This window comes from Bos taurus, chromosome 24 (assembly GCF_002263795.3).
Source record: "Bos taurus isolate L1 Dominette 01449 registration number 42190680 breed Hereford chromosome 24, ARS-UCD2.0, whole genome shotgun sequence".
Taxonomy (NCBI): domain Eukaryota; kingdom Metazoa; phylum Chordata; class Mammalia; order Artiodactyla; family Bovidae; genus Bos; species Bos taurus.
The window spans coordinates 38971652-38998839 of record NC_037351.1 but is presented as its reverse complement, the minus strand read 5'-3'; the positions used below and the strand labels follow the sequence as shown (position 1 = coordinate 38998839).

The 27188-nt window shown below is 43.9% G+C and overlaps 1 protein-coding gene across 20 annotated transcripts in view; it reads left to right on the top strand.

The window, feature by feature from the left end:
* Nucleotides 1–27188, top strand: part of EPB41L3 (erythrocyte membrane protein band 4.1 like 3) — a 145388-nt gene that overhangs the window by 26970 nt on the left and 91230 nt on the right. For 19 of the 20 annotated variants that reach the window (XM_059880861.1, XM_059880872.1, XM_059880869.1 and 16 more), the window contains one exon: nt 25282–25481. In XM_059880861.1, the coding sequence (XP_059736844.1) occupies nt 25293–25481 (189 nt within the window). In that variant the 5' untranslated portion in view covers nt 25282–25292. Of the gene's footprint in view, nt 1–25281; nt 25482–27188 lie in introns of those variants that run through there. The other variant, NM_001206169.1, reaches the window with a different exon arrangement.

Below are 27188 nucleotides of genomic sequence, written 5' to 3'. Positions count from 1 at the left end.
CAGCACAAACATCCCTGGCTTTCTCTTCCCTCATTACACCAGACGTGCAGCCTTTATGCTCTGACGGTTAGGATAGGTGAGGCGATGCTGCTTTAACAACCCCAGATCTGCACCTTAAAGATGAACTTCTTGCTTGAGCTCCATGTGCATCATGATTTGGCAGGAGGTCATTACCCAGGGTAGTAACTGAGGGACCCAGGTTCACAAGGACATCCTACAATGTGCCTAGAAAGAGGTGGACAGGTGTGACTTGGGAGAGAGTTCTGCCAGCTGCGCAACCCAGTTCCCAAACAGGAGACCCACACAGGCCGCCCACTGATGCCCAGGTGCCTTTCCTGATGTGATGTCCCTTGTCCTGCCATGTTCTGTGGATCCTTTTTCTGAAGGATACGCTCCTGTTCCCTTACCAGAAGCTCCAGCGTTTTTATATAGGTGTGGCATAAACACGCATGCTGTTTGGAACTTGGGGGCTACCGGTGTGTCTTGTACCTGCATTCGCATAGCCAGCCCTTTCTCACTCAGGTTATTGGTGGGAGAGTGTGACGACTCTGATTCAGCTTCTGGTGGGAGTTAAATGATGGAGGTGAAAAGGAGATCTGATGCTCGCCATCCCAACTCATCTCCATCTCCATGATGCTGTGATTGTTCAGGCCCTCATAGTTTGCCTGGATCGCCGTAAGATAGTCTTCACTGGGTCTTGGTCTATTCCCTAATCCATTCTGCACCTTCTAGCCTCTATGATGCGTCTAATACACCAATCTGGGCTGTTTACTGCAAGGCTTAACACCTCAAAATGTTTTGTGGTAGCCTGGATGGGAGGGAAGCTGGGGAAAGAATGGATACATGTATTTTTATGGCCAGGTCCCATCACTGTTCAGCTGAAATTGTCATAACATTGTTAATCCATTATATGTGTGCTCAGTCGTGTCCTACTCTTTGCGACGCCATGGCTCCTCTGTCCATGGGATTTCTCAGGCAAGAATACTGGAGTGGGTTGCCACTTCCTCCTTCAGGTGATCTTCCCGACCCAGGGATCAAACCCATGTCTCCTGCATTGGCAGACAGGTTCTTTTCCATTGAGCCACCTGGGAAGCCTAATCACCTATACCATCAGATCAGATCAGTCGCTCAGTCATGTCCGATTCTTCGCGACCCCATGAATCACAGCACGCCAGGCCTCCCTGTCCATCACCAACTCCCGGAGTTCATTCAGACTCATGTCCATCAAGTCAGTGATGCCGTCCAGCCATCTCATCCTCTGTCGTCCCCTTCTCCTCTTACCCCCAATCCCTCCCAGCATCAGAGTCTTTTCCAATGAGTCAACTCTTCACACGAGGTGGCCAAAGTACTGGAGTTTCAGCTTTAGCATCATTCCTTCCAAAGAAATCCCAGGGCTGATTTCCTTTAGAAAGGACTGGTTGGATCTCCTTGCAGTCCAAGGGACTCTCAAGAGTCTTCTCCAACACCACAGGTCAAAAGCATCAATTCTTTGGCGCTCAGCCTTCTTCACAGTCCAACTCTCACATCCATACATGACCACAGGAAAAACCAAAGCCTTGACTAGACGGACCTTTGTTGACAAAGTAATGTCTCTGCTTTTGAATATGCTATCCAGGTTGGTCGTAACTTTCCTTCCAAGGAGTAAGCGTCTTTTAATTTCATGGCCACAGTCACCATCTGCAGTGATTTTGGAGCCCAGAAAAATAAAGTCTGACACTGTTTCCACTGTTTCCCCATCTATTTCCCATGAAGTGATGGGACCAGATGCCATGATCTTTGTTTTCTGAATGTTGAGCTTTAAGCCAACTTTTTCATCTATACCATAGTACCCCATAAAAGATAAAAGTTAAAGAAAAAAACTGATACTACAATCCAGCTTTCCCTGATCTGTATTATGGGTTAAGTGTATGTGTTCTAGGAGTGCAGGTACCTCCTGACTCCAGTCCGGGTTGATGATGGTGAGCTGTAAGTAACTTGTTTGATGTACTTAGCTTTTTTTAAAATGATTATCATGTAGGTACAACATGTTGTTTAGTGGCAAAAATCAAAAGTAGGCCAAATTAACATGAAAAGGTGCTCAACATCACTGATTATTAGAGAAATGTAAGTCAAAACTACAGTAAGGTATCACCTTACACTGATCAAATTAGCTGTCACTAAAATGTCTACCGGTAACAAATGCTGGAGAGGGTGTGGCGGAAAGGGAACCCTCCTATGCTGTTGGTGGGAATGTGAATTGCTGCAGCCACTATGGAGAAAAATATGGAGGTTCCGCAGAAAACTAAAAACAGAATTACCATACCATCCAGAAGTTCCACTCCTGGGCATATATCCAGAGAAAGTGAAAGTTGCTCAGTCATGTCTGACTCTTTGCAACCCCATGAACTGCAGTCCGCCAGGCTCCTCTGTCCATGGAATTCTCCAGGCAAGAATACTGGAGTGAGTTGCCATTTCCTTCTCCAATAATCCAAACAAAACTATAAAAATATACATGCAGTCTTATGTTCATAGCAGCACTAGTCACAGTAACCAAGACGCAGAGACAACGTAAATGCCCTTGGACAGATGAGTGGGTCAGAAGATGTGGTGCACACATATACACGTGATAGACGTATTTAGAATGAAATGTTGCCCAGCCATTAAACAGAATGAAATAAGGCCATTTGCAGCAACACGGATGGACCTAGAGATGATCATACCAAGTGAAGTGAGTCAGAAAGAGAAAGACAGATACTATGTGATGTGGAATCTAAAATATGAAACAGATAAACTTCTATACAAAACAGAAACAGACTCAGACATAGAGAAGAGACTTGTGGTTGCCAAGGGGGTTTGGGGTTGGTGAGGGAAGGATTGGGAGTTTGGGATTAGCAGATACAAACTATTGGGGTGGCCCAAAAATTTGCTTGGGTTTTTCCATAAGATGGTGCAGAAAAACCCAGATGAACATTTTGGCCATCCCAATATTATATATAGGATGGATAAACAAAAAGGCCCTACTGTATAGCACAGGGAACTATATTAAGCATCCTGTATATTCATCATCCTGTAATAAACCATAGTGGAAAAGAAAAAGTAGGCCAGGTCAAAAATAAGGTATCAGAGCCTCATGTTTTCAGGATGCAGGATATATTAAGAAATGTTACTGAATGAGTGGATAGTTTGGAATGAAGGTGGATTATAGAAAATGATTTGAATAATTATCTTACAAATGAAAACAAAGCAGAATAATGGCAGAACAACAAAAATCCTATTAGTAGAAATTTGCCCAAAGTGCTTTTGAATAGAAGGTGAGTAGGTTGGTGCCAGTGCCCCGGGTTAAGCATATTCAGTTAGGGGCCCGCGACTTGACTTTTTGATCTCCTTCAGCTCCTTTCAGGTGAGCGTGATTCCCCAGTAGCAAACTGTGAAGTAGGAAGATTAATGCCTCCAGTCCCATTTACATTTCCAACTGTTCCTTCTTCCTGCTACACTGAACTCTCTTCCCTGCCAGTTCTCTATGTCTGAGTCTGTTTCTCGTAATGGGGAATGAGGGAGTCCACGGAGAAAATAGAAAGATAAAAACAGGAATACTCTGCAAAAGGTTTAGAGCAAACGGAAGAGATTTTAGTGGGAGGTGTGTCTTCTGCTAAGGTCAGTGTTAATAAAACATTAGACTTAGTGAATTGGTCTTGTTTTCCCCATCACCAGGAGGAGAACATAGCTTGCAAAGTGGTGTATTTTTCTTTTTTCTTTTTTTGCTTGTTTTTTTCGTGACTTTTGGAAGCTGAATGAAGAAGACAAAATATTTTTAGGACCTGATAAGGGTTATGTGTGTGTGTGTGTGTGTGTGTGTGTGTGTTAGTCGCTCAGTTGTGTCTGAGTCTTTGTGACCCCATGGACTGTATAGCCCACCAGACTCCTCTGTCCATGGGATTCTCCAGGCAAGAATACTGGAGTGGGTTGCCATTTCCTTCTCCGGACCTGATGAGGATTAGACTCTAGTAATTATGATTTCATAGCTGTGGTTCCTAGATTACCCAGAAAACTTATTTTCATCGTCTCCCTGGCTGATGGAGGGCGTCATTGTCCTGTGTAACCTTTGTCTGAATGCCTTTTCCTTATCGCCCTCCTGAGAGAGTCCTGGGAAGATAATTATCTCCCAGGCCCGGGTTTTCAGCGGAGTTCACGTAAGCAGGTTACTGGAAATGACAAGTGCACAGAAATGATACATGCGGCTGTGATTTTTTTGACAGACTAGCCAGGAGAGCGTTGAGCCTGTCCCTTAATTTGGTTTATTAATTATGAGTAGATTAGCACTAACAATGCTATAAAACTCTAAAGGAAAAGATAATATTTCTATAAGTTTCAAAGAACTGTGCCCAAATCCTCTTTGGATTTTAACAAAATGTTCATTTTTTTTTTAAACTCCCTAATATTGGAGTACATTCTAACCAGGAAATAGCAACAACAGGAATTGATCCACTGGTTTAAAAAGGATGGTCCATTCATTGAATGGTTCCTGTGTGTGTTAAACTGTATTAAATGCTACTCTATATATTTTATTTTTTATAATTCCAGCAATCATAAGATGTATTTTATCTACATTTTATAACTGACTAAAAATGGATTCCTAGAGAGTTTGAGTAACTTACTGCAATTCGCAGAGCTGGTAAGCGACAAAGCTCAAATTTTACATTATCCGTTAGATTTGAACACTTTAGACAGAGATCAGTAACTGTTCCCAATTGGCAAAAGTGATTAACTTGAGCTTAAATATCTTAAATACTAAGGTTGTTTTGCCTTTTTTTGGTTAACCCCCCTTGAAAGAGAAGAGACTCCTGTCAGATTGTCAGTGCTGAATATGAGGTGGCTATTGTTCAGTCGGTCACTCAGGGGTAGATTATATTCTGTCTCTTGGACCTCATGCTGATGTTCTGGGTGAGCTTTGGTTGCTCCGTGGTTCTTTACAAGTTTTGCCCTGGACGGATCTCCCTTCAGCAGAGCCTCCTAAGGGAGACAGGTGTGGATGTGGGAGGGGTGGCTCATTCTTCACAGCACTTTTTTGGATAGCACATTTTTGACATCTGGATTTTACACAAAAAGGAGTGCTCCTCTTTAGATAGACATGGAGCAGGTGTCTTCTGCATGAAGTAGGGGTCCTGGTTAGTGTACAAGACACTCTGCCCTTGAATAGCATGCGTTGGAAGTACTCAGGTCCACTTACAGGCAGATTTTTTTCAGTGGTACATACTATTTCGGGCTTTGGTGGCTCAGATGGTAAAGAATCCACCTGCAATGCAGGAGACCTGGATTCGATCCCTGGGTTGGGAGGATCCCCTGGAGAAGGGAATGGCAACACACTCCAGTATTCTTGCCTGGGCAATCCCACGGACAGAGGAGCCTGATGGGCTACAGTCCATGGGGTTGCAAAGAGTTGGACATGACTGAGTGACTAACACAGCAACTTCTGTTTCAGCCAAGGTTGGTTGAATCCAGGGATGCGGGACCATGGATGCACAGGAGGAACCCAGTGTACGGAGGGCTGACTGTGGTTATGTGTGATGGGGCAGGGCCCCTGTCCCCTGCATTGTTCAAGGGTCAGCTGTGCTTTTAACTCCAGCCACACTCCTGGGTTGTGCGGTGGCCTGGTCTCCTTCAGCTCCAGCGTCCAGACTGCCCTGCAGACTCCAGGCATTTGGGGACCATCTTCAGAGGTGGACTTGAGGAGGAGGAGTGTCTCAGATCTGGAGGCCCTCTTGCTGTGTCCCAGCTCTGGTCCAGAGGGGCCGTAAAGAAGGAATACCTGACAGTAAACATCTGTGCTTCTGTGACATTTCCAAGGTGTCGCCACTAGAGATAACAGTGACTGTGCTTTTTCTGGCCAAGGACCCAGCTATGTCTTTTTCCCACTGTGGGAACTAAAGCTTCTTTTAATATTTTTATTTATTTATTTATTTATGGCTGTACAGCCTGTGGAGTCTTAGTTCCCCAACCAGGGATCAAACCTGTGCCCACTGTAGTGGAAGCTGCTACTGCTAAGTTGCTTCAGTCGTGTCCGACTCTATGTGACCCCATAGACGGCAGCCCACCAGGCTTCCCCGTCCCTGGGATTTTCCAGGCAAGAACACTGGAGTGGTTTGCCATTTCCTTCTCCAGTGCATGAAAGTGAAAAGTGAAAGAGAAGTCGCTCAGTCATATCCGACTCTTAGTGACCCCATGGACTGCAGCCTAGCAGGCTCCTCTGTCGTGGGAGTTTCCAGGCAAGAGTACTGGAGTGGGTTGCCATTGACCACCAAGAAAGTTCCTGAAGCTTCTTTAAAATCTAGATTTTTATCTCACCTCCTGTTCTATTGAGGAATAGTCCACATTGGGTAATTTCCAAAGAACATTCTGAGAAATTAATAAGAAAAACAACAATCACGATTGCTATAGTGTATTGAGGATCTGCTATGTGCCAGGTGTTGTATATACATCTCTAGTCCTTATGGTGACCTCGTAAGATAGATGTTCACTCGTTTAAAGATGAAGAACCTGAGATGCAAGAGGTGACACTACCCAAGCACTCAAAATTAAAAGGAGACTGAACTAAATCTTAGCCCAGGTCTGGTTTTCTTTACATTCAGGATTGGGTAGATAAGAGGGTTTTAGTCATGAGGGCTCTTCTTAAGAAATAAAACGTTGATATATCTGTGACCTCTTCTGTTAGGCAACCAAGACCCTGCCTTAGGGTGAGGACTCAGCAATTTTTGTGAAATTGAATTGAAAGCACAGGCTCAGGGCTAGTAGGTGGTAAGATTTCATGAAGGCAAAATCTGAAGGAGATCTCTGAATTGTAATTAGCAGGGTTTTTCTTCCTCCCTTTTCTGTCCACCCCTCTCGTATCTGTCCACTGTCCTCTCTTCATGGGGACCTCATTTCAATTTAAGGGAGGTGCTTCCTTGGAAAGAGGAGGAAGATTTCCTCAACGTTAAAGAAGTCAGGTGTTCTCAACCTTATTTCAGTCATCATCATCACTAATACACACAGATAATATTCTTTCTATCAGTTATTACTTAATAGTCTGTTAGAAAGAAGATTGAGCATGACTGAGGCAGAAGAATGTAACTGTTGTGGAACAGACCTTGGAATGAATCTTGCTCTATTACTGAAGTGAAGATCTTAACGTTGGAAAGCATACAGTCTGCATGTACATTTTGCATAAACCAGCGAAAGCAAAACGACATGTACATATGGGAGACGTGAAACACAGTAAGGGTGCTTCAGCTTACACAAGCAAGAGAAGCCGAAATCGATGGCCTTGACCAGGGCCAATGACTTGTTGTGATCTATTTGTCATTTCTGCCTCCAGATACAGTTGCTTAATAACTTTAGGGGCTTCCCTGATAGCTCAGTTGGTAAAGAATCCACCTGCAATGCAGGAGACCCCCATTTGATTCCTGGGTCAGGAAGATCCACTGGAGAGGGGAGAGGCTACCCATTCCAGTATTCTTGTGGCTCAGCTGGTAAAGAATCTGCCTGCAATGTGGGAGACCTAGGTTCGATCCCTGGGTTGGGAAGATCCCCTAGAGAAGGGAAAAGGTACCCACTCCAGTATTCTGGCCTGGAGAATTTCATGGACTGTATTGTCCATGGGGTCACAAAGAGTCGGACATGACTGAGCAACTTTCATTTTCACTTTTCCATCAATAACTTTAGGGCTGTGAATTTTCTGATTGGGCCACTAATTAATAAACTTCAGTGTGGGGATGACCTGGGTGCTTATTAAAACTGCAGAAATGCTAGCTCACTATTTTCATCCCAGTCTGCATTTTAGAATCCCAGAGTGGCTTTTAAGAATTAAGGAGGCTTAAGACCGGCCACCAGGGATTCTGGTTGAATTAGTGGGCCTTGAACCCAAGCATCTTGTGAGGAAGATTCTCTGCACCGGTGGTTAATTCTGAGGACTATGGAAATTTACCAGAGCCCCAGATGATTCTGATACATATACACGTGGTCTGCGTATCGTCCTGTGCACACCTTAAGCCTTCACTGGTTTCTCTATCTACTGAATGGTGGCACTGGGTTATATTAGTGGCAGATAAATAGGCCTATTTCTGAAGTGTTCAATTATTTTAGGATGAGTCCTTTTTAAAAAAAAAAAAAAGCCAATTTAAGATATTAGGATAGTCACCTAGAGAACAGATTATTTTAAAGATGCGATAAACATATTTTTAAGGGACTTTCCTGTGGTCCAGTGGTTATGAATCCCTTTTGCAATGCAGGTGACACAGCTCCCATCCCTGGTCGGGGAACGAAAAGCCCACATGCCACAGAGCAACTGAACCTATGCACCACAACTAGAGAGTGTGCGCCGCAACAAAGACCCCTTGCAGCCAAAAAAACCCCACATACCTTTAAGAAACAATGTTTTGGGAACTCCCTGGCGGTCCAGTGGTTAACACTTCACTTTCCAATGGGGAGGGGTTGTGGGTTCGATCCCTGGTAGGGGATCTAAGACCTCACATGCCTGAGGGCCAGAAACCAAAGCATAAAACAGAAGCAATATTGTAACAAATTCAATAAAAGCTTTAAAAATGATTCATATGGAAAAAATCTTTTTGAAAGAGAAGCAGCAATATTTTGTTGATTTGTTTTCTTCTGGTTATATAAATAATACTTTTGTACAAAATCTGAGAAAGAGTCGACCATCTAGAAATGATCTGTCAACATTTTGGTTTCTCTCTTACACACGTCTTCGCTTGGTGAGCCTAAATGTTGAAAACCGCAGGCTTCATCCACAGCCTCTCCAGGGTTAGTCATTAGCACTACCCTCTCCAGCTGTCTGGTTTCTGTTGCTCTCCGATTCCTTCCAGCAGAAAGCATTGCTTCCCTGCTGTCAGAGAACAGTTTAATCTATCTTCCTCTGGCCTTTCATTTTTCCTGCCCTACATCAGAAGCATCAGTGGCTCAGCTGGTAAAGAATCCCACTGTAATGTGGGAGACCTGGGTTGGGAATATCCCCTGGAGAAGGGAAAGGCTACCCACTCCAGTATATTCTGGCCTGGGAAATCCCTTGAACAGAGGAGCCTGGAGGGCTACTGTCCAAGGGGTCACAAAGAGTTAAACACGACTTAGGGACTAACCACCAACAACAGTATTTTTCACAGCCTGACCCTGGCAGAGTCTGCTTTGAGAAAACCCTTCTTATTGTAGCTTCTTTATGTATAAAGCTGCCAGTTAGATTTAGTTTGCTTTCAACAGACAAGTGAAAGGATTTAAAACTAATTACATTGTGAAAAGTGCAGTAATTAAAATTATCAACATTTGAAGTGAAGCAGGTTTGCCTGTGATTAAACCTTTTCTGGAAACCTAGACTGTAAAGAATGTAGGAAAATTTTTAAAGATGAACTTCGATTCAACCTTTCTGTTTTTCTTCAAATTTATTTTTGTCTGTAGGGTTTTAAGTTAATCCCCATTGAACTGGAAATGTGTGGATTTAAAAATTGAAAGAGCTGTTTATTGGCTTAGTTCCCCGTTAGAGAAAAAGCATATAAATAAAACAGCACACCTGTAGCCATTCAGTCTTGTTTTAGTACATTGGGTGGGAAATTCAACCCCCCCTAATTGGAATCTGGAGTGCTGGAGAAGACTTACTGAGAGTCCCTTGGATAGCAAGCAGATCAAACCAGTCAATCCTAAAGGAAATCAACCCTGAATATTCATTGGAAGGACTGATGCTAAAGCTGAAGCTCCAGTACTGAAGCCACCTGATGCAAAGAGCTGACTCATTGGAAAAGACCCTGATGCTGAGAAAGATTGAGGGCAAGAGAAGAAGGGGGTGACAAAGGATGAGATGGTTGGATGGCATCCCCGACTCAATGGACATGAGTTGGAGCAAACTCCGGAGATGGTGAAGGACAAGGAAGGCTGGCATACTGCAGTCCATAGGGTCGCAAATAGTTGGACACGACTAAGCGATTGAACAACAGTAGATCATAATCTGCCATTAGAAGGCAGCTGCACTGGGCTGTGTTTTTATCTGCTGAGTCACCTGAGGGAGGGGGGCAGGACGGATGGTGGCTGAGCCAGTCTCTGAAAGCTTTAATCACAAAGGATTCGAGGTGCAAATGGAGAACCTCTTCAGTGCTACAGGCACCAAGGGAACAGCCCTGGAGTAAAGAATCCTCTTATCAGCGCCTTCAGAAAACTGGACCAGACACTGTCTCTAAGCAGCTCATTTGTGTGCCAGGGAGATCCTTTAAGAACATTCTTTGTAGTCTCCTTCCATTGCTAGCATAGAGATAAAAACTAATGCATTATGGTAAGAAACAGAATAATTCAGTACTTGGCCTCACATTTGAATTGAAGTTTGCAAAGACCCAACAACCTGTCAAAACTCCCAAATGTAGAAGGATCCAGAGTACCAGAGGAGCTCCCATTTCCTCTCTTACAAGAGTTCTGAACACTTAGTTGATTAATGGGGCAGGGGTCGGGGGGGGGGCAGAAACTCTATGATATGGAACTGTGGTGAAAACCAAATTCTATTAATTTGGCTTTGGAATACCTAAGTGTCAAGACAATGTCAGGATTAAAAAGGGAAGCTGGTCGAATTTAGCATATTCTACTCGGGGAAGAGCTGAGAGCTTTCAACTTGTATTCGTTTCTGTTCATGGCAATAAACCACCAAAACAGCCCCGGGTTTTAGGAGTCAGACTCGATTGGATCTGAGTTCCCAAGACATTATTTGTAGACACGGGACTTAGAGGTTCAGTCATTTGTTCACATGTAGGCGTTGTTGCAGGGTGGGTTCCAGACACACAATAAAGCATGTCGTACAATGCTTTTTTTTTGGTTTCCCAGTGCCCATAAGACTTACGCTTATACTACACTGTAGCCTGTTAAGTGTGCAATGGCATTATGTCTTAAAAATATTATACAAAACTTGACACTTTATTATTAAAAAGTGCTAACCATTATCTGAGCCTTCAGTGAGTCATAATAGTAATATTAAAGATCACTTATTACAGTGTTGTTAAACTCAGGTTCAGCTGCTCGCCATTCAAAACCAATCATTTGAGAAGCAAGTGTCAGTAGAAAGGAAAAGTGCTTTAAGCAGACAAGTCAGCAGTCTGGGGAGAAGGTGGACCAACTACAAAGATGCTGCCCGGCCATGATAGCGGTAGTTTGAATCACTCGTTGTTCAGTTGCTAACTTGTGTCCGACTCTGTGGGAGCCTATGGACTGCAGCAAGCCAGGCTCCCCGGTCCTTCACTATCTCCTGGAGTTTGCTCAAATTCCAGTCCATTGAGTCAGTGATGCTATCTAACCATCTCATCCTCTGTCGCCCCCTTCTCCTCACTTATATGGGAAGATAAGTGAATCACTTAGATGGGACATTTCTTCCGGGTTTCCTTTGGCCAGTCATCTTGCTTTGCCCAGTTCTGAGTCAATGTTCGGTTTATCTCCAGGTGCTTCCACATGTGCATGCGCCTCTTTAGTCAGGATGGATTCCAGTGAAGAGGGCTTTGGGTAGGTGGGCATCATTCCTTTTTGACCTCCACAGCGCCTTTCTGTTCATGTGTGTAAGGAAGGTCTCCCTGACCTTGACTTCCTTGAGAGTGAGAAATGTGTGGTCTTGTATCTGGCTGGGGTTCAGCTGCTTCTCCTCTTCAGCTTAGAGTATCTGTGCACAGAGGACAGACTCTATTTTCAGCCTGGGCCCATCGATCTCCTGCCTCAATCCCTAAAGTGCTGACGACTCTAAAGAGAAGCCCGAACCCTGGCTTCTCGGCCAGGTTCCCCCAGAAACCAGAGGGGACGTTGTCCCTCACTGAGTGCAGAGGTTGGGAGTTTTAGCCATGACCTTTTCCCTGTTTTGAAAACGCATGGTTCTAAGGGAGAGAGACCCGTTTCAGAAAGAGCCGGGCAGCTCTCCTGAGTGGTGGTTAACGGCAGAGAGTCTGACTCTGTTTTAATTTATTCACTCTCTCTGGTTCACACCTCATTTCTCACAGATGCAGAGTCAGATGCTGGGTAGTAGAGAAATATGCTCCCTATTTAAGGTGCCAAAGATATCTTTTTTGCTAATAAGTTCTTCATCGAGGCAGAATTGGCCAGAAGAAACACGCCATCTCCTTTTCTTTCCTATTTGGATTGTAGCTGTGGAATTCTGAAAAGTTTCAAACAGTGGAGTCGGACAACATGTTGTTGGTGTCTTGTCCATTTGAGGCCCTCCACGAACAACACTTTCAAAGTTGGAGCTGGTTAAAGTCTAGACTCAGATGGATATTTGAGGCTAAAGCCACTATCGGTGGAAAGTCACAAATTGTTGAGAATCTAGAAGCAGGGTCAGTACCATTCATATTTTCTCTAAAAGCAACAATGATCGTTTTGTTTTCCAGAAATAAGTTGGCAACCTGGTATAGAATTCTAAGAGCTTGCAGTCGATTAGAAACTAAAATTGTGATGTTCTATATATATATACACACACACACACACATATATACACATATATAAAGATAAATTAAGTAGTAAAGATAAGTGCATAAAGACAAGTAAGTAGTAGGGAAAATAGTCTATAAACCAAAATGTAATGTTATAGAAGTTTAAATTTATTAATGTTTGATTTACATTGAGTAAAGGAATAAAGTAGCATTGTGGAATTGTAGATGATCACATAAAACAATGACTTTGGAAAGCTGTCCAGTTCTGAAATAGGGACAGAAGGCTAAGGGTAGGTTTAACCGCTATCACTGAAGTGCAGAACTCATGTAGAAGAGGTCTTATCCGAAGCAGAAACTCAGATTAAAAAAAAAAAAACTCATTTGTGTATTTGGGTGCATCAGGTCTTAGCTGCTGCACGAGGGATCTTTGTTGTGTGGGCTCAGTTGCTGCACAGCATGTGGGATCTTAGTTCCCCAACCACTGATCAAACCCGCATGCCCTGCATTGCAGGGTGGCTTCTCAACCTCTGAACTACCAGGGAAGTCCTCCAAAACTCAGATTTAATTGTTGGCCAGTGGTGGTTGTTATATGACCTTGGGCAAGGATGACTTCCCGGCCCCTATCTGTCCTGCACAGATAGGGTTGTGAACCCTATGAACCCTTGGGTTCCCTGTGAACAAGTTCCTTTACTTTCTCAAGCACCACACCCTGTTAATTACAAAATAATATTAGGGAAAGCACAGAAAGGCGATAAGAAATTACTCCAAACTCAGGAAGCTCCTATGCATTTTGCAAATTGAATCTTCCTTTGAGGAAGCCATAAGGCAGTATTTTCTAATATTGGCGAAGATGTGAGTTAAGAAGCAAATAATGCTGTTTGAATGACGATCCGCACACAGAGAATATAATGCCAGTTTCTTCCTTAGAGTGATTTATGCTTAACAGTAAATGAAGAGAATGTTGCTAAATTTAGCTTGCTCTCTTAGACTTTCCAGGATTCATATTGACATAAGGGCTGTCTTTTTGCCCTTTCTGATGTATTTCATTGGTGGCTGAAATTTCCATTTTGATTTAATTTTTTGCCTATAACCCCAAGGGTTCTGTGGGAGCATCTCTGGCTGAGGGAAATGAAGTCGTGGTCAGTCCTGAACTCTATTTCAGTGATAGGGAACCCAAATGCATGGCTGTAAACAGAGCTCGTACGAAACAGAATTGAAATATTCTAACTCCTAAAAATAAGTGCTTGGCACTTTCTTATCACAGGAAAGCTCCTTAAAATATTTCTGCTGTGCATTGACTAATTCATTCAAATGCTTGTCCAAGTGAAAAAATGTAAACATGATGTGAAAAGTGCTGCCCTGTGCTTGGTAAGGTGCTTCTAGATCCAACCTGGGCAAGAGAAGGTTCATGGGTAGACAGCTTCGTCATTTAAGTTAAACCCTTTGATAGGAGCAGAAGTGTTCTACAAACTTACTAGCACCTCTTTGCTGACGATGACAGCGTCTCAGTGATAATCACATTAAAATCTCATGGAGACTGAAATTCTTAGCCACGTTATGTGTGAAATGAGCATATAGGTCCAGATGCCCTTTAGCTATGAGCTCGGTACCCAAATGAAGTCTAGGAAGCCATGCTCTACACCCAGGGCCAAAGCTTTTCCGTGTTAATCTGCTTTTCTGGGAAGACTGGAGCTGTCACTTAGACCAGAAGAAGACATTCATTACACACGCAGCCAGGCGTTGCCTCTCACCTGAATGTGTTTAGAAATGATGGATAATGACGTTGGGTTCCCTGAAGATCTGCATTAGAGATGCGGCAGTGCCCAGAAGGACTGCAGCCTCATCTTTGCCTGTGGCTGGGCTCCCTGCCTAATGAGTGCATAGTGTGCAGTCTTCTCACCCCCAGGGTCCCTTGTTTATGAGACCTAACAATGCTAAGCGGTTGTATCTCCCAGCTAGCCCATCTCCCCTGCCTGCACAAGGCTCGGATCATAGCTTCCAATACCCTAGAAGGCACCCCTGCCCTTCCTTCGTCTCCTCCCAGCATCTTCCCTCACCTGGACTACAGTAACCCACTCACTGCTCCCCCTGCTCCCATCTTGGCTCCCTCACTCCAAACCCAGCATGGTCTTTCTCTCTTTAAAAAAAAAAAAAAACAAAAACAAAAACCATTTCTTTCTTTATTTTTGGCAGCACTGGATCTTCATTGCTGTGCACGGGCTTTCTCTAGTTGCAGCAAACGCAGGCAACACTCTAGTTGCGGTACATGGGCTTCTCTTGTGGAGCACACGCTCTAGAGTGCTTAGGCTTTTTTAGTTGTGGCTCAGGGGCTTAGTTGATCCCCAGCATGTGGAATCCTCCCAGATCAGGGATCAAACCCTGTCCCGTGCATTGTCAGGCAGATTCTTAACCACTGGACCATCAGGGAAGGCCCTGAGTCGTCTCTTAAAAAGCATCAATAAGACCCTCTGACTGCTCCCCTTAAAATTCTCCACTGCCTTTAAAATAAAACCCAGCTTCATATGCTGGCTAGCAAGGCCCCAAACCCCACTTACATCACCTACTTCATGGTGGCCCTCCCCCTGCACCTTCTGAGTCCCAGCTCCCGACACCAGCTTTTTTTCCTTAACCATGGGCTTCTCATTGCAGTGGCTTCTCTGTTGTGGAGCACAGGCTCATTTCATCCTTAGGGCCTGGGCACTAGGCTTCTGGAAGGCATGGTCCCAGCCCCTGTGCCTGATATTGGAAATGTCCCCTCCTTGGAGAAGCCCTGCCTAACCACCCAGCGTCAGCAGCCACCCACCCACTTGGTGTGTGCTCTGACTCTGTGGGTGGCCCCATGGACTGTAGCCCACGAGGCTCCTCTGTTCATGGGATTCTCCAGGCAAGAATACTGGAGTGGGCTGCCATGCCCTCCTCCAGGGGATCTTCCCCACCCAGGGACTGAACCCAAGTCTCTTGCACTGCAGGCAGGCTCTCCACTAGTGCCCTCTGGGAAGCCCCACCCAACTTGAGATTCACTCATCTAATACCGTCTCCCTGGGGCTGACGTCTTTCATTTCTCTGTCTCCTTCAATTAGAAGGCAGGCTCCCCTAGAGCAGAGACTTGTTTGTCTTCTTCTCATGTGTCCCCGGGCCTCACATTCAGCACATGTTTGTGGAAGGGATGGATTCATGAACGAAGCAATGATGTAGCCAGTATTTCTAACCTTAGCTGATAAATGCCCAGGCAGAAACAGAGAGACTCGGCCACTATATGCAGCCGTGTCATTTCTGAATGTACAATATCCTTGGAAATACCAAAGCAATCTCTCGGACCCTTCAGGCCCCTTTCCCCACTGTCTGGAGTTCAGGATTCCAAGTTTGGGGCCGTCCTTGCTTTTAACCCAGTGGTTGTAATGCAGGTGTACTAAAGCAAAACTGAGATTGTTGTTCTGCCACTCGCTTTATAGACCTAACTTGCCAGCAGCTTAATGGTCTCAGGAACTTGGCCTCTCCTCCCGTTAGTGGTGTCACTGAATTCTGTTAAAATCCTTTACCAGTGCAAGTCCCCTTTCCTCTAGAGGGGGAGCCAGCTGTTCCCCTGGTTTTATAGAAATGTATTTAGAGGACTATGGAAAGTACAAAATATCCTGGTATTTCAAAGATACATTGGAGTTTTATACCCTGGCATTTCCCATCAGTTGGATTTCAAAATGTGGACACATGTTCATAAAATGGACACTTCCATAATCACCCTATCTATTTTCTTTTTTTAAACTTTTTATTTTGTGTTGGGGTATAACCGATTAACAATGCTGTGATAGTTTCAGGTGGACAGCATAGAGACTCTGCCATCCCCGCCGTCCGTATACATGTTTCCTTTCACCCCCAAACTCCCCTCCCATCCAGGCTGCCACATAACATTGAGCAGAGTTCCCTGTGCCATACAGTACATCCTTGTTGGCCATACATTTTAAATTCTGTTTTCTAAACTGTATTTGTTTATCTGCTCACACATAGAGGTAAGCATCTTTGAACTTGAAAAGCTAAAAAGTTGCTGAAAAAATTATTTAGGGTTTTCAAGTGTATTCAGTAAACTAAGAGATTGTTTCAGTTTCTTAGGATTATCTGGGTAATGTCTTGCTTTGGTGAATTAAATCAAACTTGAAGAGACTCAGATAGCTGATGAAGCCTTGCACTTGTACAGTGGCCAGGAGGCTGGTTTTCCCACCAGAGTGTGAGCAGTTGCTGCTCTAGGAGCTTCCTGTTCTTGGAGTTCAGTTAGTCTCGGTCCTCACTTAAAGGACAAAATTTCCTTAGACTTCATTGTTAATGGGCTTCCCTGGTGGCTCAGCAGTAAAGAATCCTCCTGCCAGTGCAGGAGATGTGGGTTTGATCCCTGAGTCGGGAAGTTCCCCTGGAGATGGAAATGGCAACCCACTCCAGTATTCTTGCCTGGGAAATCCCATGGACAGAGGAGCCTGGCAGCCTACAGTCCATGGGGTCACAGAGAGTCAGACACGACTGAGTGACTAAAGCCACCGCCACCATCATGCTGTTCATACAACAGTGTCTCAGGTTTCAGGAATCCTAGAATTTCAGCCTCTTAGAACAGAGGGAGAAGCCAGGTTCTTTGGGGTCCCAGAACCTGTGGTAGAGTTGAGGGTAGTTGCTGCGTGGCTGCCCGGCCCTCAGCGTCCTGCCTCATCCTTGCTCTTATTTATCCCCATTCCCCTTTTGTTTTCCTGAAGTAGCCTGTGATCTTTGATTGCTTCTAAAGCTAGTCCTTTAACTTGAGGTTGAAGGTTAGCAATTATCTTTTTTACCCAAGGTGACTTCCCATGAGCCTGCCCCGCGGGCTGGTGGACAACTCTCAGCTCGAAGCAGATTTCTTGCACCCTGGGCACCGTGTTACTTGGCTTCTCAACGTAGCCTGTCAGACTGATCGTTCCTTGAAGCAGGGGGCTGTGGCCTTGTTTGGGGGTGTTGGTCTTGTTTTGTTTTAAAAATTCTGAGTCGTGGATTCCCAGTACTGTTATGAAATCTGTCTCCATACTGATGGGACTTGATCATCCTTTCCAGGTTTACCATGGTTGTTGTGAAAGTGGTTTTGAATTATTGTGTTGTTGCCATAAAAACTCTTTCTGTTTCTTCTACAAACTTAAAGTCTGACACCTTCACAGGCTTTGGTCTATTGGCTTATAAGACTTGAAATTAGTATGGCCCAAGAACGTCTTTGAAAAAAAAAACAGAATTGTCCTTGCCACTGGTCCCAGGCATCGTTGCCATTCATTACTGTCAAGGTTTCAGAGATACTTTACAGCATTGTTGTTCACTGGGTAAGTCATGTCCAATTTTTTGCGACCCCATATTCTGCAGCACACCTGGCTCCTCTTTCCTCCACTGTCTTCTATATTTTATAATGATTTTTTTGAATTTTTTGAATTTCACTGTTTTGTGCTTTGAGGAGTGTCTCGTCCACTGCTGCCCCATCAAGGCTTTCTTGGCCTGTCAACTTGGTCTAATTTTGAGCTGATGTTGGTCATCCCCATGGCTGCCAGAACGGCCTCTGTGTGATGGGATGAGGACCCCTTAGCGAGGACCGGCTGGCCTCACAGGGCCTGATCTCTGCCTGGCTGGTCTCATGAGCTCGCCTCACCGGCCACGTAGCTCTCGTGGTCCAGCCACCACTAACCACGTGCCCTCACGCCAGGACATGTACAGAAGTTCTCACGCCCTTCTGCTTTTGCCTGACTGGTCACTTGTGCCTAGAAGTTTCTCAGGTCTATTTCTTTAATTACAGCTCAAGAGGTGACATTGACAAGTGTGAAGGGGATGGAATTGGGAGTGAGGAAAGAGAGGTCCCAATCCCCACCGTGAGCAGCTGGACAGACGGACACCTACTGACATGGGGAAGATGGAAGTAGACCAGATGGGGGGCTGGGAGGGGGTGGGGCCAATGGTTTGGATGAAGAAACGTTCAGTCTTAGGTGCCCCTGAAATAGCCAGGGAAACAGGACGGGCAGTGGAGTTGTGTCTGTGGGTCTGAAGCTCAGAGAAGTCACAGAGTAAGGAACCTGTATTTCGGATGTGCTCTTGTGCTGGGAACCAAGTGGAGGAGCTCAATTCCAAAGACCTGCAGAGCTTAGAAACAGGATGAGATGATGAATGTGAAGAGGAGGATGGAAATGAGGCAGAAGGGAGGAGGAAGATCTCGAGTGTGTCAAAAACACAGAGAATTCAGAGATGGGAAGGGACTCGTGTGGATTTATTGGCTTGTAGGGAGGTCATCGGTGACCTCAGTAGGATTTAGTAGAATAATGGGGACCACCCTGAAGGGTGCTGGGGGTGGGGATGTGGTGACAGCATGGGGGTGAAGTTCTTTTAGTTTTCCTTCTGTTTAAATTAAAAAAAAATTTTATGGAATATAATTGCTTTACAGTGTTGTGTTAGTTCCTGCTATGCAGCAAAGTGAATCACCCACACGTGTGTGTGTGTGTGTGAGTGTATGTATATATACATGACTAGTCACTTCACTCGTGTCTGACTCTTTGTGACCCCATGGACCATAGCCTACCAGGCTCCTCTGTCCATGAGATTTCCAAGAATACTGGAATGGGTTGCCATTTCCTCCTGCAGGGCATCTTCCCAACCCAGGGATCGAACCCCAGTCTCTTGTGTCTCCTACATTGCAGGCGGATGCTTTACTGCTTGAGCATTTTTTTTTATTATTCTTTCCAGAACATGACTGTAAAGAAGAGTAGAGAGGTAGGGCCATCCTGGAAGGGTGAGGATGGGGTTGCAGAGGGGTAGGATGCAAGGTCAGGAGCAGTTGTTAGGTGTGTGGGGGTGTGTTTAGTGGATACTGGGTTTTTTTTTAATGCAAATAGACTCCACTAGAGGAGTCATGGCAATGGCACCCCACTCCAGTACTCTTGCCTGGAAAATCCCATGGACAGAGGAGCCTGGAAGGCTGCAGTCCATGGGGTCGCTGAGGTTCGGACATGACTGAGCGACTTCCCTTTCCCTTTTCACTTTCATGCATTGGAGAAGTAGCAACCCACTCCAGTGTTCTTGCCTGGAGAATCCCAGGGACGGGGGAGCCTGGTGGGCTGCCGTCTCTGGGGTCACACAGAGTCGGACATGACTGAAGTGACTTAGCAGCAGCAGAAGAGTCATGGGATATCACTGTTTTTCACTTGCTTGAAGTTGGTAGTTTTAATGGATCAGTGAATAGTATTCAGGAGTCACAAATACTTAAGCTGAGTATATCAAGATCTACTAGCCTCTCTTCTGTACATTTATATTTGAAAGATCAAAGGGAGAAAAGGCTTGTTTTCTTAAAAATCATTAGTCTTACAATCCCCCAGGCAGGTAAATGGTGTGAAGGGGTTTCTTTATGAAATGTTTTGTTACTCCACAGGAATCCTGTTGTATATGTAAGGACAGAGATTTATATGAAACATTCTCTTGCAGGAAAAATCCTAGGTTTGTGTCTTTTAATAAAATGTCACTGAATTTTCTTATCTGCAAGAGATGTAGGTAAATTTGAATGCAGAAGCTACTGTGGCAGTCAGGAGATGGAGAAGTTAGAGATGCTACTTCTATAAGTGGAAAAAAATGAGGATAAACTGACTTTTTTCTTCTGTAGAGTAAAAAATTAGAGCTGAAAAGGAACGAAGCCTCAAATGAATGCCAGGGACCATTTTTTAAAGGAGAAATGAATCAGGAATTGGGAAGGATTTCATTCACACCTGCGCCATGCCTCTTTGGAAGCTAATTACCATTTCTTTTGGTAGTCATGGAGTAAATACAGCCTTGAAAAGAGGCATCATGGAATACAGTTTATGTTTCTTGAAAAGATAAAGAAGGCTTCTCTTGCCATCATCCCAGTGCATGTAGCAAAAGTCCTTATACCAGTTTTGAGGATTTAGAGTTTGTAGGATTCCAAACTTTTTTAAGCTGAAGCAGAACACAGTTAACAAGGTAAATTTAATATAGAGAAAAGGCCCAGTTTAGCCAAAGCTGAGCATAAGCGTTTTGTGTCACTTTCTGTTTGTGATCACAGGTGATGCTGTTCCTTCCAGTCACTGAATGATTGCTGATTTTAGGTCATACAAAATTAATCTATCAGAAGAGAAGGGAGCATTGGAAAATAGTCATCTTTAGTGAGTTGGCAAGGATAATGTGCAATTTTAAATGGCGGGGGTCATCCAGGAAAGCAAAGAATTGAGTATAAGAAAAAGAAAAACCAAAGCACTGTAAAAATCATGCAAATCTAATACTAAAGAATGTTTCGGCACTTGGGTTTAAGATTGGAGATGTACATTATAGAATTATTAAACTAATGACATAAAGTAAGAAGGACCATATTAAGAAGCTTTGATTTTAGTTGGTTGTTATTGAAAAAATCAGTTTATTGCTCACTTATATTGGCATGTGAATAGGGAAGGAAGACTATTTTCAAAGTTTTGAAATTGAATTTACAGGTTGAGGCCATTGATACAGTTTGCTCATAGGTACAATTTGACCTTATGCCCTTTCAGATGTTAGAATTAAATATTGATTCTAGTGAGATTCCAGAATTTTAAAACCTTACATTTTTAAAGTTTCTTACTTTCAGTTCAGTTCAGTTCAGTCGCTCAGTCGTGTCCGACCCTTTGTGACCCCATGAACTGCAGCACGCCAGGCCTCCCTGTCCATCACCAACTCCCAGAGTTCACTCAAACTCATGTCCATTGAGTCGGTCATGCCATCCAGCTATCTCATCCTCTGTCATCCCCTTCTCCTCCTGCCCCCAATCCCTCCCACAGCAAGGAAATTTTATTTTATTAAGACTAATAAAAAAACAGCAATGATTTGTATTTCTTGTATTATATATTTAGTGTTAGGGGAAATGATATGCTGAGGAAATTTTGACAAGGGCGTAGGATTTTATTTGAAGTGCGGTTCTATGATAAATGTGATATATGCCAGGTCAGGTATTAGTTATTCCTAGGCAGAGAATAATGCTAGGTTATTTCACTATTTAAATAGCTGATAGATGGTTCCTGGGCTCTGTCCATTTTGCATTTTTATTCGGCCTTTGTGGAGCTGGCTTTTTGCCTTAGAGACAAGACATGGAATTAAAGACAAAAACCAGGTGCTGAGCGATTTCATGGCTAGAATAGTAGCAGTCAAAATTGGGATATTTCTTTACGAGTTTTACCTTTCTGTTTCATGTAGAGTGAATCCCAGGCTAATTTTATGTTTAGAAAGATTTTTATCTTAACACGTATTGAGAAGATTTCAGCCCAGATAGTGAAGAATCTGCCTGCAATGCAGGAGATCCCAGAGTCAGGAAGATCCCCTGGAGAAGGGAATGGCAATTCACTCCAGTATTTTTACCTGGACAATCCCATGGACAGAGGAGCCTGGCGGACTACAGTCCCTGGGGTTGCAAAGAATCGCACTCAACTGAGCGACTAACACGCTTTCAGGTCTAGAGTGCAGTCATATGAGCTGTATATACCACAGTTACCTGTGTGGAAAAAAATACTTACGTTTAAAAAATAGTAAGGAAATCCGGAGAAGATAGTCAAAGAGGTGGCAGGGGGTTACAACATATTTATCTCTGCTTCTAAACCAAGAGTAGGGCTTGACTCATATCTGGTACTCCCTGAAGGTTGGGTGGGCAAGTTGAATTGATTATTAGAATGACTCCTCCCCTTCTAAAAGGAAGAATTCAGCTATAGTCTCTGAATTACACAATCACCACCTCTCCCTCCCCCTCTACTGTTTTTTTCTGTAGACTTGACACTTTGTATTATAAGCTTAAAAATGAGAATATCATATTTACCTTCAAGATTTGCTTGAAAATCTAAAATATAAGGAGGAAAAAATTGTACTGGTTTTATGTAGATCCCTGGGTGGCCCTGCACTTGGATTGATGTTTACATTTACATGGTAACTGAGCACACGCCAGGTTGACACATCTTTTATTCAACAGGCAGAATAGCTGGTGATGGTAAAAAGTTACCTAAAATAGAAAGCACCACATTCAGTTTATAAGATAGATTAGTATTTATAATGTTTCCCTCTTCAAAGTGTTAAGCATCTTCCAATGTGTATTGTGAGAATGGGAATTAAATGGTGGTTTTACTATGGAGTTTTATTGAGCATACAAATTCTACACCATACTAACAGGTGTATTATTTGCTTAAAGTGTGATACTAATTCTTTGCTTGATATATTTTTACCATAAAATTAGGATTCAGTTCAGTTCAGTCGCTCAGTCGTGTCCGACTCTTTGCAACTCCATGAACTGCAGCACACCAGGCCTCCCTGTCCATCACCAACTCCCGGAGTTCACTCAGACTCACGTCCATCGAGTCAGTGATGCCATCCAGCCATCTCATCCTCTGTCGTCCCCTTCTTCTCCTGCCCTCAATCCCTTCCAGCATCAGAGTCTTTTCCAATGAGTCAACTCTTCACATGAGGTGGCCAAAGTATTGGAGTTTCAGCTTTAGCATCAGTCCTTCCAAAGAACACCCAGGACTGATCTTTAGAATGGACTGGTTGGATCTCCTCGAAGTCCAAGGGACTCTCAAAAGTCTTCTCCAACACCACAGTTCAAAAGCACCAATTCTTTGGTGCTCAGCTTTCTTCACAGTCCAACTCTCACATCCATACATGATCACTGGAAAAACCATAGCCTTGACTAGATGGACCTTTGTTGGCAAAGTAATGTCTCTGCTTTTGAATATGCTGTCTAGGTTGGTCATAACTTTCCTTCCAAGGAGTAAGCATCTTTTAATTTCATGGCTGCAGTCACCATCTGCAGTGATTTTGGAACCCCCCAAAATAAAGTCTGACACTGTTTCCACTGTTTCCCCATCTATTTGCCATGAAGTGATGGGACCAGATGCCATGATCTTCGTTTTCTGAATGTTGAGCTTTAAGCCCACTTTTTCACTCTCTTTCACTTTCATTAAGAGGCTTTCTAGTTCCTCTTCACTTTCTGCCATAAGGGTGGTGTAATCTGCATATCTGAGGTTATTGATATTTCTCCCAGTAATCTTGATGGCCGTTTATGCTTCTTCCAGCCCAGCGTTTCTCATGATGTACTCTGCATATAAGTTAAATAAGCAGAGTGACAATATACAGCCTTGATGTACTCCTTTTCCTATTTGGAACCAGTCAGTTGTTCCATGTCCAGTTCTAACTGTTGCTTCCTGACCTGCATATAGGTTTCTCAAGAGGCAGGTCAGGTGGTCTGGTATTCCCATCTCTTTCAGAATTTTCCAGTTTATTGTGATCCACACAGTCAAAGCCTTTGGCATTGTCAATAAAGTGAAATAGATGTTTTTCTGGAACTCTCTTGCTTTTTCCATGATCCAGCAGATGTTAGCAATTTGATCTCTGGTTCCTCTGCCTTTTCTAAAACCAGCTTGAACATCTGGAAGTTCACGGTTCAAGTATTGCTAAAGCCTGGCTTGGAGAATTTTGAGCATTACTTGACTAGTGTGTGGAATGAGTGCAATTGTATAGTAGTTTGAGCATTCTTTGGCATTGCCTTTCCTTGGGATTCGAATGAAAACTGACCTTTTCCAGTCCTGTGGCCACTGCTGAGTTTTCCAAATTTGCTGGCATATTGAGTGCAGCACTTTGACAGCATCATCTTTCAGGATTTGAAATAGCTCAACTGGAATTCCATCACCTCCACTAGCTTTGTTCATAGTGATGCTTTCTAAGGCCCACTTGACTTCACATTCCAGGATGTCTGGCTCTAGGTGAGTGATCACACTATCATGATTATCTTGGTCGTGAAGATCTTTCTTGTATAGTTCTTCTGTGTATTCTTGCCACCTCTTCTTAATTAGGATTAGGAAGGGAAATTATATGATGATCTGAGATATTCATTTTTGAAATATTTACCATACACCTGAGATCAGAAATTGCTTAAAATGACATGGTGACCCGTGGTATAGAAGCTCTCTTGCTTAGAGCAAAAAACAGCTTTAACTAGGGCAGCATGTCTATTAGTAGTAGGAAAAAGGTAACAGCAGGGAATAGCTTATTTAGATGTGATCATGTTCAGTTCTCCCATTTGGCAGATGTGGAAACTGAGGCACAAAATACTAGTGTCTTGAAAAGTAAATTATAAGAACATGGCGGTTATATCTTAGAGCGTCTTTTTTAGGATGTAAGAGCAGATTATTCTGTGTCAAGATCTGTTGTGTGAGTTTCAGATGGAATATGAGACAGACTTCTTCAACACTCAAGGGAAATGAGGGGGAGCTGAGAAGAAACCTTTGAGAGTGAACTTGTGATGAGCAGGAGAGGGGATGCTGTCTGGCTTCCCTCCGGCCATGGCCAGGGCTGGCGTGGTCCAGTGTGGACAGGCCCGGCAGTACTTAAGGAGCCGCTGTTATACTGTGGTTGCGCATTCAGAAGGGCATAACAGTTATGGGACATCACAGAGGAAAGACGTGTGTTCCAGGAAGAATGCATGGATTCAGGGCTGTGGAGGGGCAGAGCAGGGTCCCTGGGGAGGAGGAGAAGAGTGAGAAATTGTACCTGCTTCCATTATTAGATCATCCTTCCCAGAGACTAAAATGTATCTTCAGCTGATACATGTTTCTGAAACTAAACGTATCTAAGTTAGGTAATTATTAGGATGGTAGTGTCATTTCCCTGTCATCTGTGGCGAAAATCTAATAGGAGGAGAACCCGTGATGGCCCCGAATCAACTTGACTGCTAGTTAAACGTTCATTTTGCGCCGTCGACGGGCACCTTTGCCAGTGGTGAACTTGACAAGGCTGCTTGCTGGGTCTGTGTTGGGTTCTTAGCGTTTCTCCCTATTCTGGGTGCTGGTTCCCCGAGTGATAGGATTGTCCCTCTCTCTGCCTGCAGAACAATCGACCATGACCACCGAATCAGGATCAGACTCGGAATCCAAGCCGGAGCAGGAGGCCGAGCCCCAGGAGGCGGCGGGGCGCGAGGGGGCGCAGCCGGGGGCGCAGCCGGGCCCAGAGCCGGCCGCCGAGGAGCAGCCCCAGGCGCCGGAGCAGTTCGAGGAGGCGGCAGCACACAGCACGCCGGTGAGGAAGGAGGTGAGCCTGCATCGCCCCGTACCTCTGGCATTCCAACTCAGAACCATGAATGAATGTCTGCTGAGCTTTTCCAGGCTTTGCTCTGGCCTGGGTCTCCTAGCACTAGCAGGAACGTGGGGGGTCCAGGGGACGGGGGGGATCATCTGCTTGTCCTCTTCTGTTCCCCTGGCAGATGGACACTTAAGCTGTTTTAAGACTTTCAGTGAATGACATTCCACAGCCTTGCTTAGTAACGCCTTTCTTTGATGAAAGCACTTCAGTTCACACTGAAATCTGGACTTCGGGTCCACGGTTTTATCTGAGTTTACAGGGAGGCTAGACACTGCACTGGCAGCTCTAATTATGCTCCCAGTTGTTTATTTAAGCCTCTGGTGGCTCAGACAGTAAAGAATTCACCTGCAATGCAGAAGACCTGGGTTTGGTCCCTGGGTTCAGAAGATCCCCTGGAGAAGGACATGGCAACCCACTCTAGTATTCTTGCCTGGAGAATGAATCCCCATGGACAGAGGAGCCTGTTGAGCTGTAGTCCATGGGGTCGCAAAGAGTCAGACATGACTCAGCGACTAAGCATGTACACACTGGTTCAGAACTATTCTAATGTTTCCCTGGGGGCTACTCTGACCTTAAGGTTACCAGCTGTTCCTAGTAGGTGTTCAAGCTGCTCTCTTTCTCTCTGCCATGGACATATTCAACTTGGTTACCTAAATGTGTTTAAGTTGTCATGGAAATGTGATTATTCCTTTTAAAAATTTTCCTACAAAATATAAAGCATGATTTATACCTGGGCCTTGAATGAATCCATATTTAAATTTTTTTGTCTTCAAACTTCAAACCTGGGATTGGTATGTTTTAGGTTACTGACTCATGGGTTAAGGGAATCTGGGAATCTCTACATATGGTTGACCTTTTACAGGTTGAAAGTGTCTGTGTCAAGCTAGAAATTCTAGAGAACATCAAAAGAAGAGACATGAAGTCCCCATGTCTTTTTAAAAACACAACATATAATTATAACATTAAACTGTATGTTGACAGCCTGATTATTTTATTTCTTTTCTCATAGTACTTAAGTTCTGCTTTTAAACTCTATAAAGAGTCATGTTGGAACTTCCCTAGCGGTCCAGTGGCTGACTCTGCACTTTGAAATGCAGGGGCCATGGGTTCAATTCTTGGTCAGGGAACTAAGATCTTGCATGTGGTGCGGTAGGGGGTCAAAAGGAAAAGAATAACATTTATTTTCATGCTCTGTCTGATCGACATTTTGTGAAGGGAGCTGTGGGTTATCCTTTAACTTTTTGTCAAGTAGAATCTAAGGAGCAAGTGTTGTCATCACGGTTTCCCTTCCCTTTTCTTTTTGTGTAGACATGGTGGCTGTAGGGTTTTGTTTGTTTTCAGATCTTCAGCAATTTTAAATTACTAGGCTGGATTTTTCTATCCTCTTCACTCTGAAATGAAATAAACATGAAAGTGGGAGAAGAGTTTCTATACCCAAATATAATTAGACATACATGGTTAATAAAAGGATTGACTTTCTATACTCAGACGTTGGAAACTAAAGAGAAGTGTGACTCTAAACCACTTTTCTTCTGTGGTTATCTCAGTGTTTCCAGAACTCTTTTCAAGTCCTCTGGACGTCAGCTTCCTTCTTTACAAAATGGAGAGGTCAGAAAAGAGAATTTTCTAAGAACATATCTTTCTTTGGACTTTTCA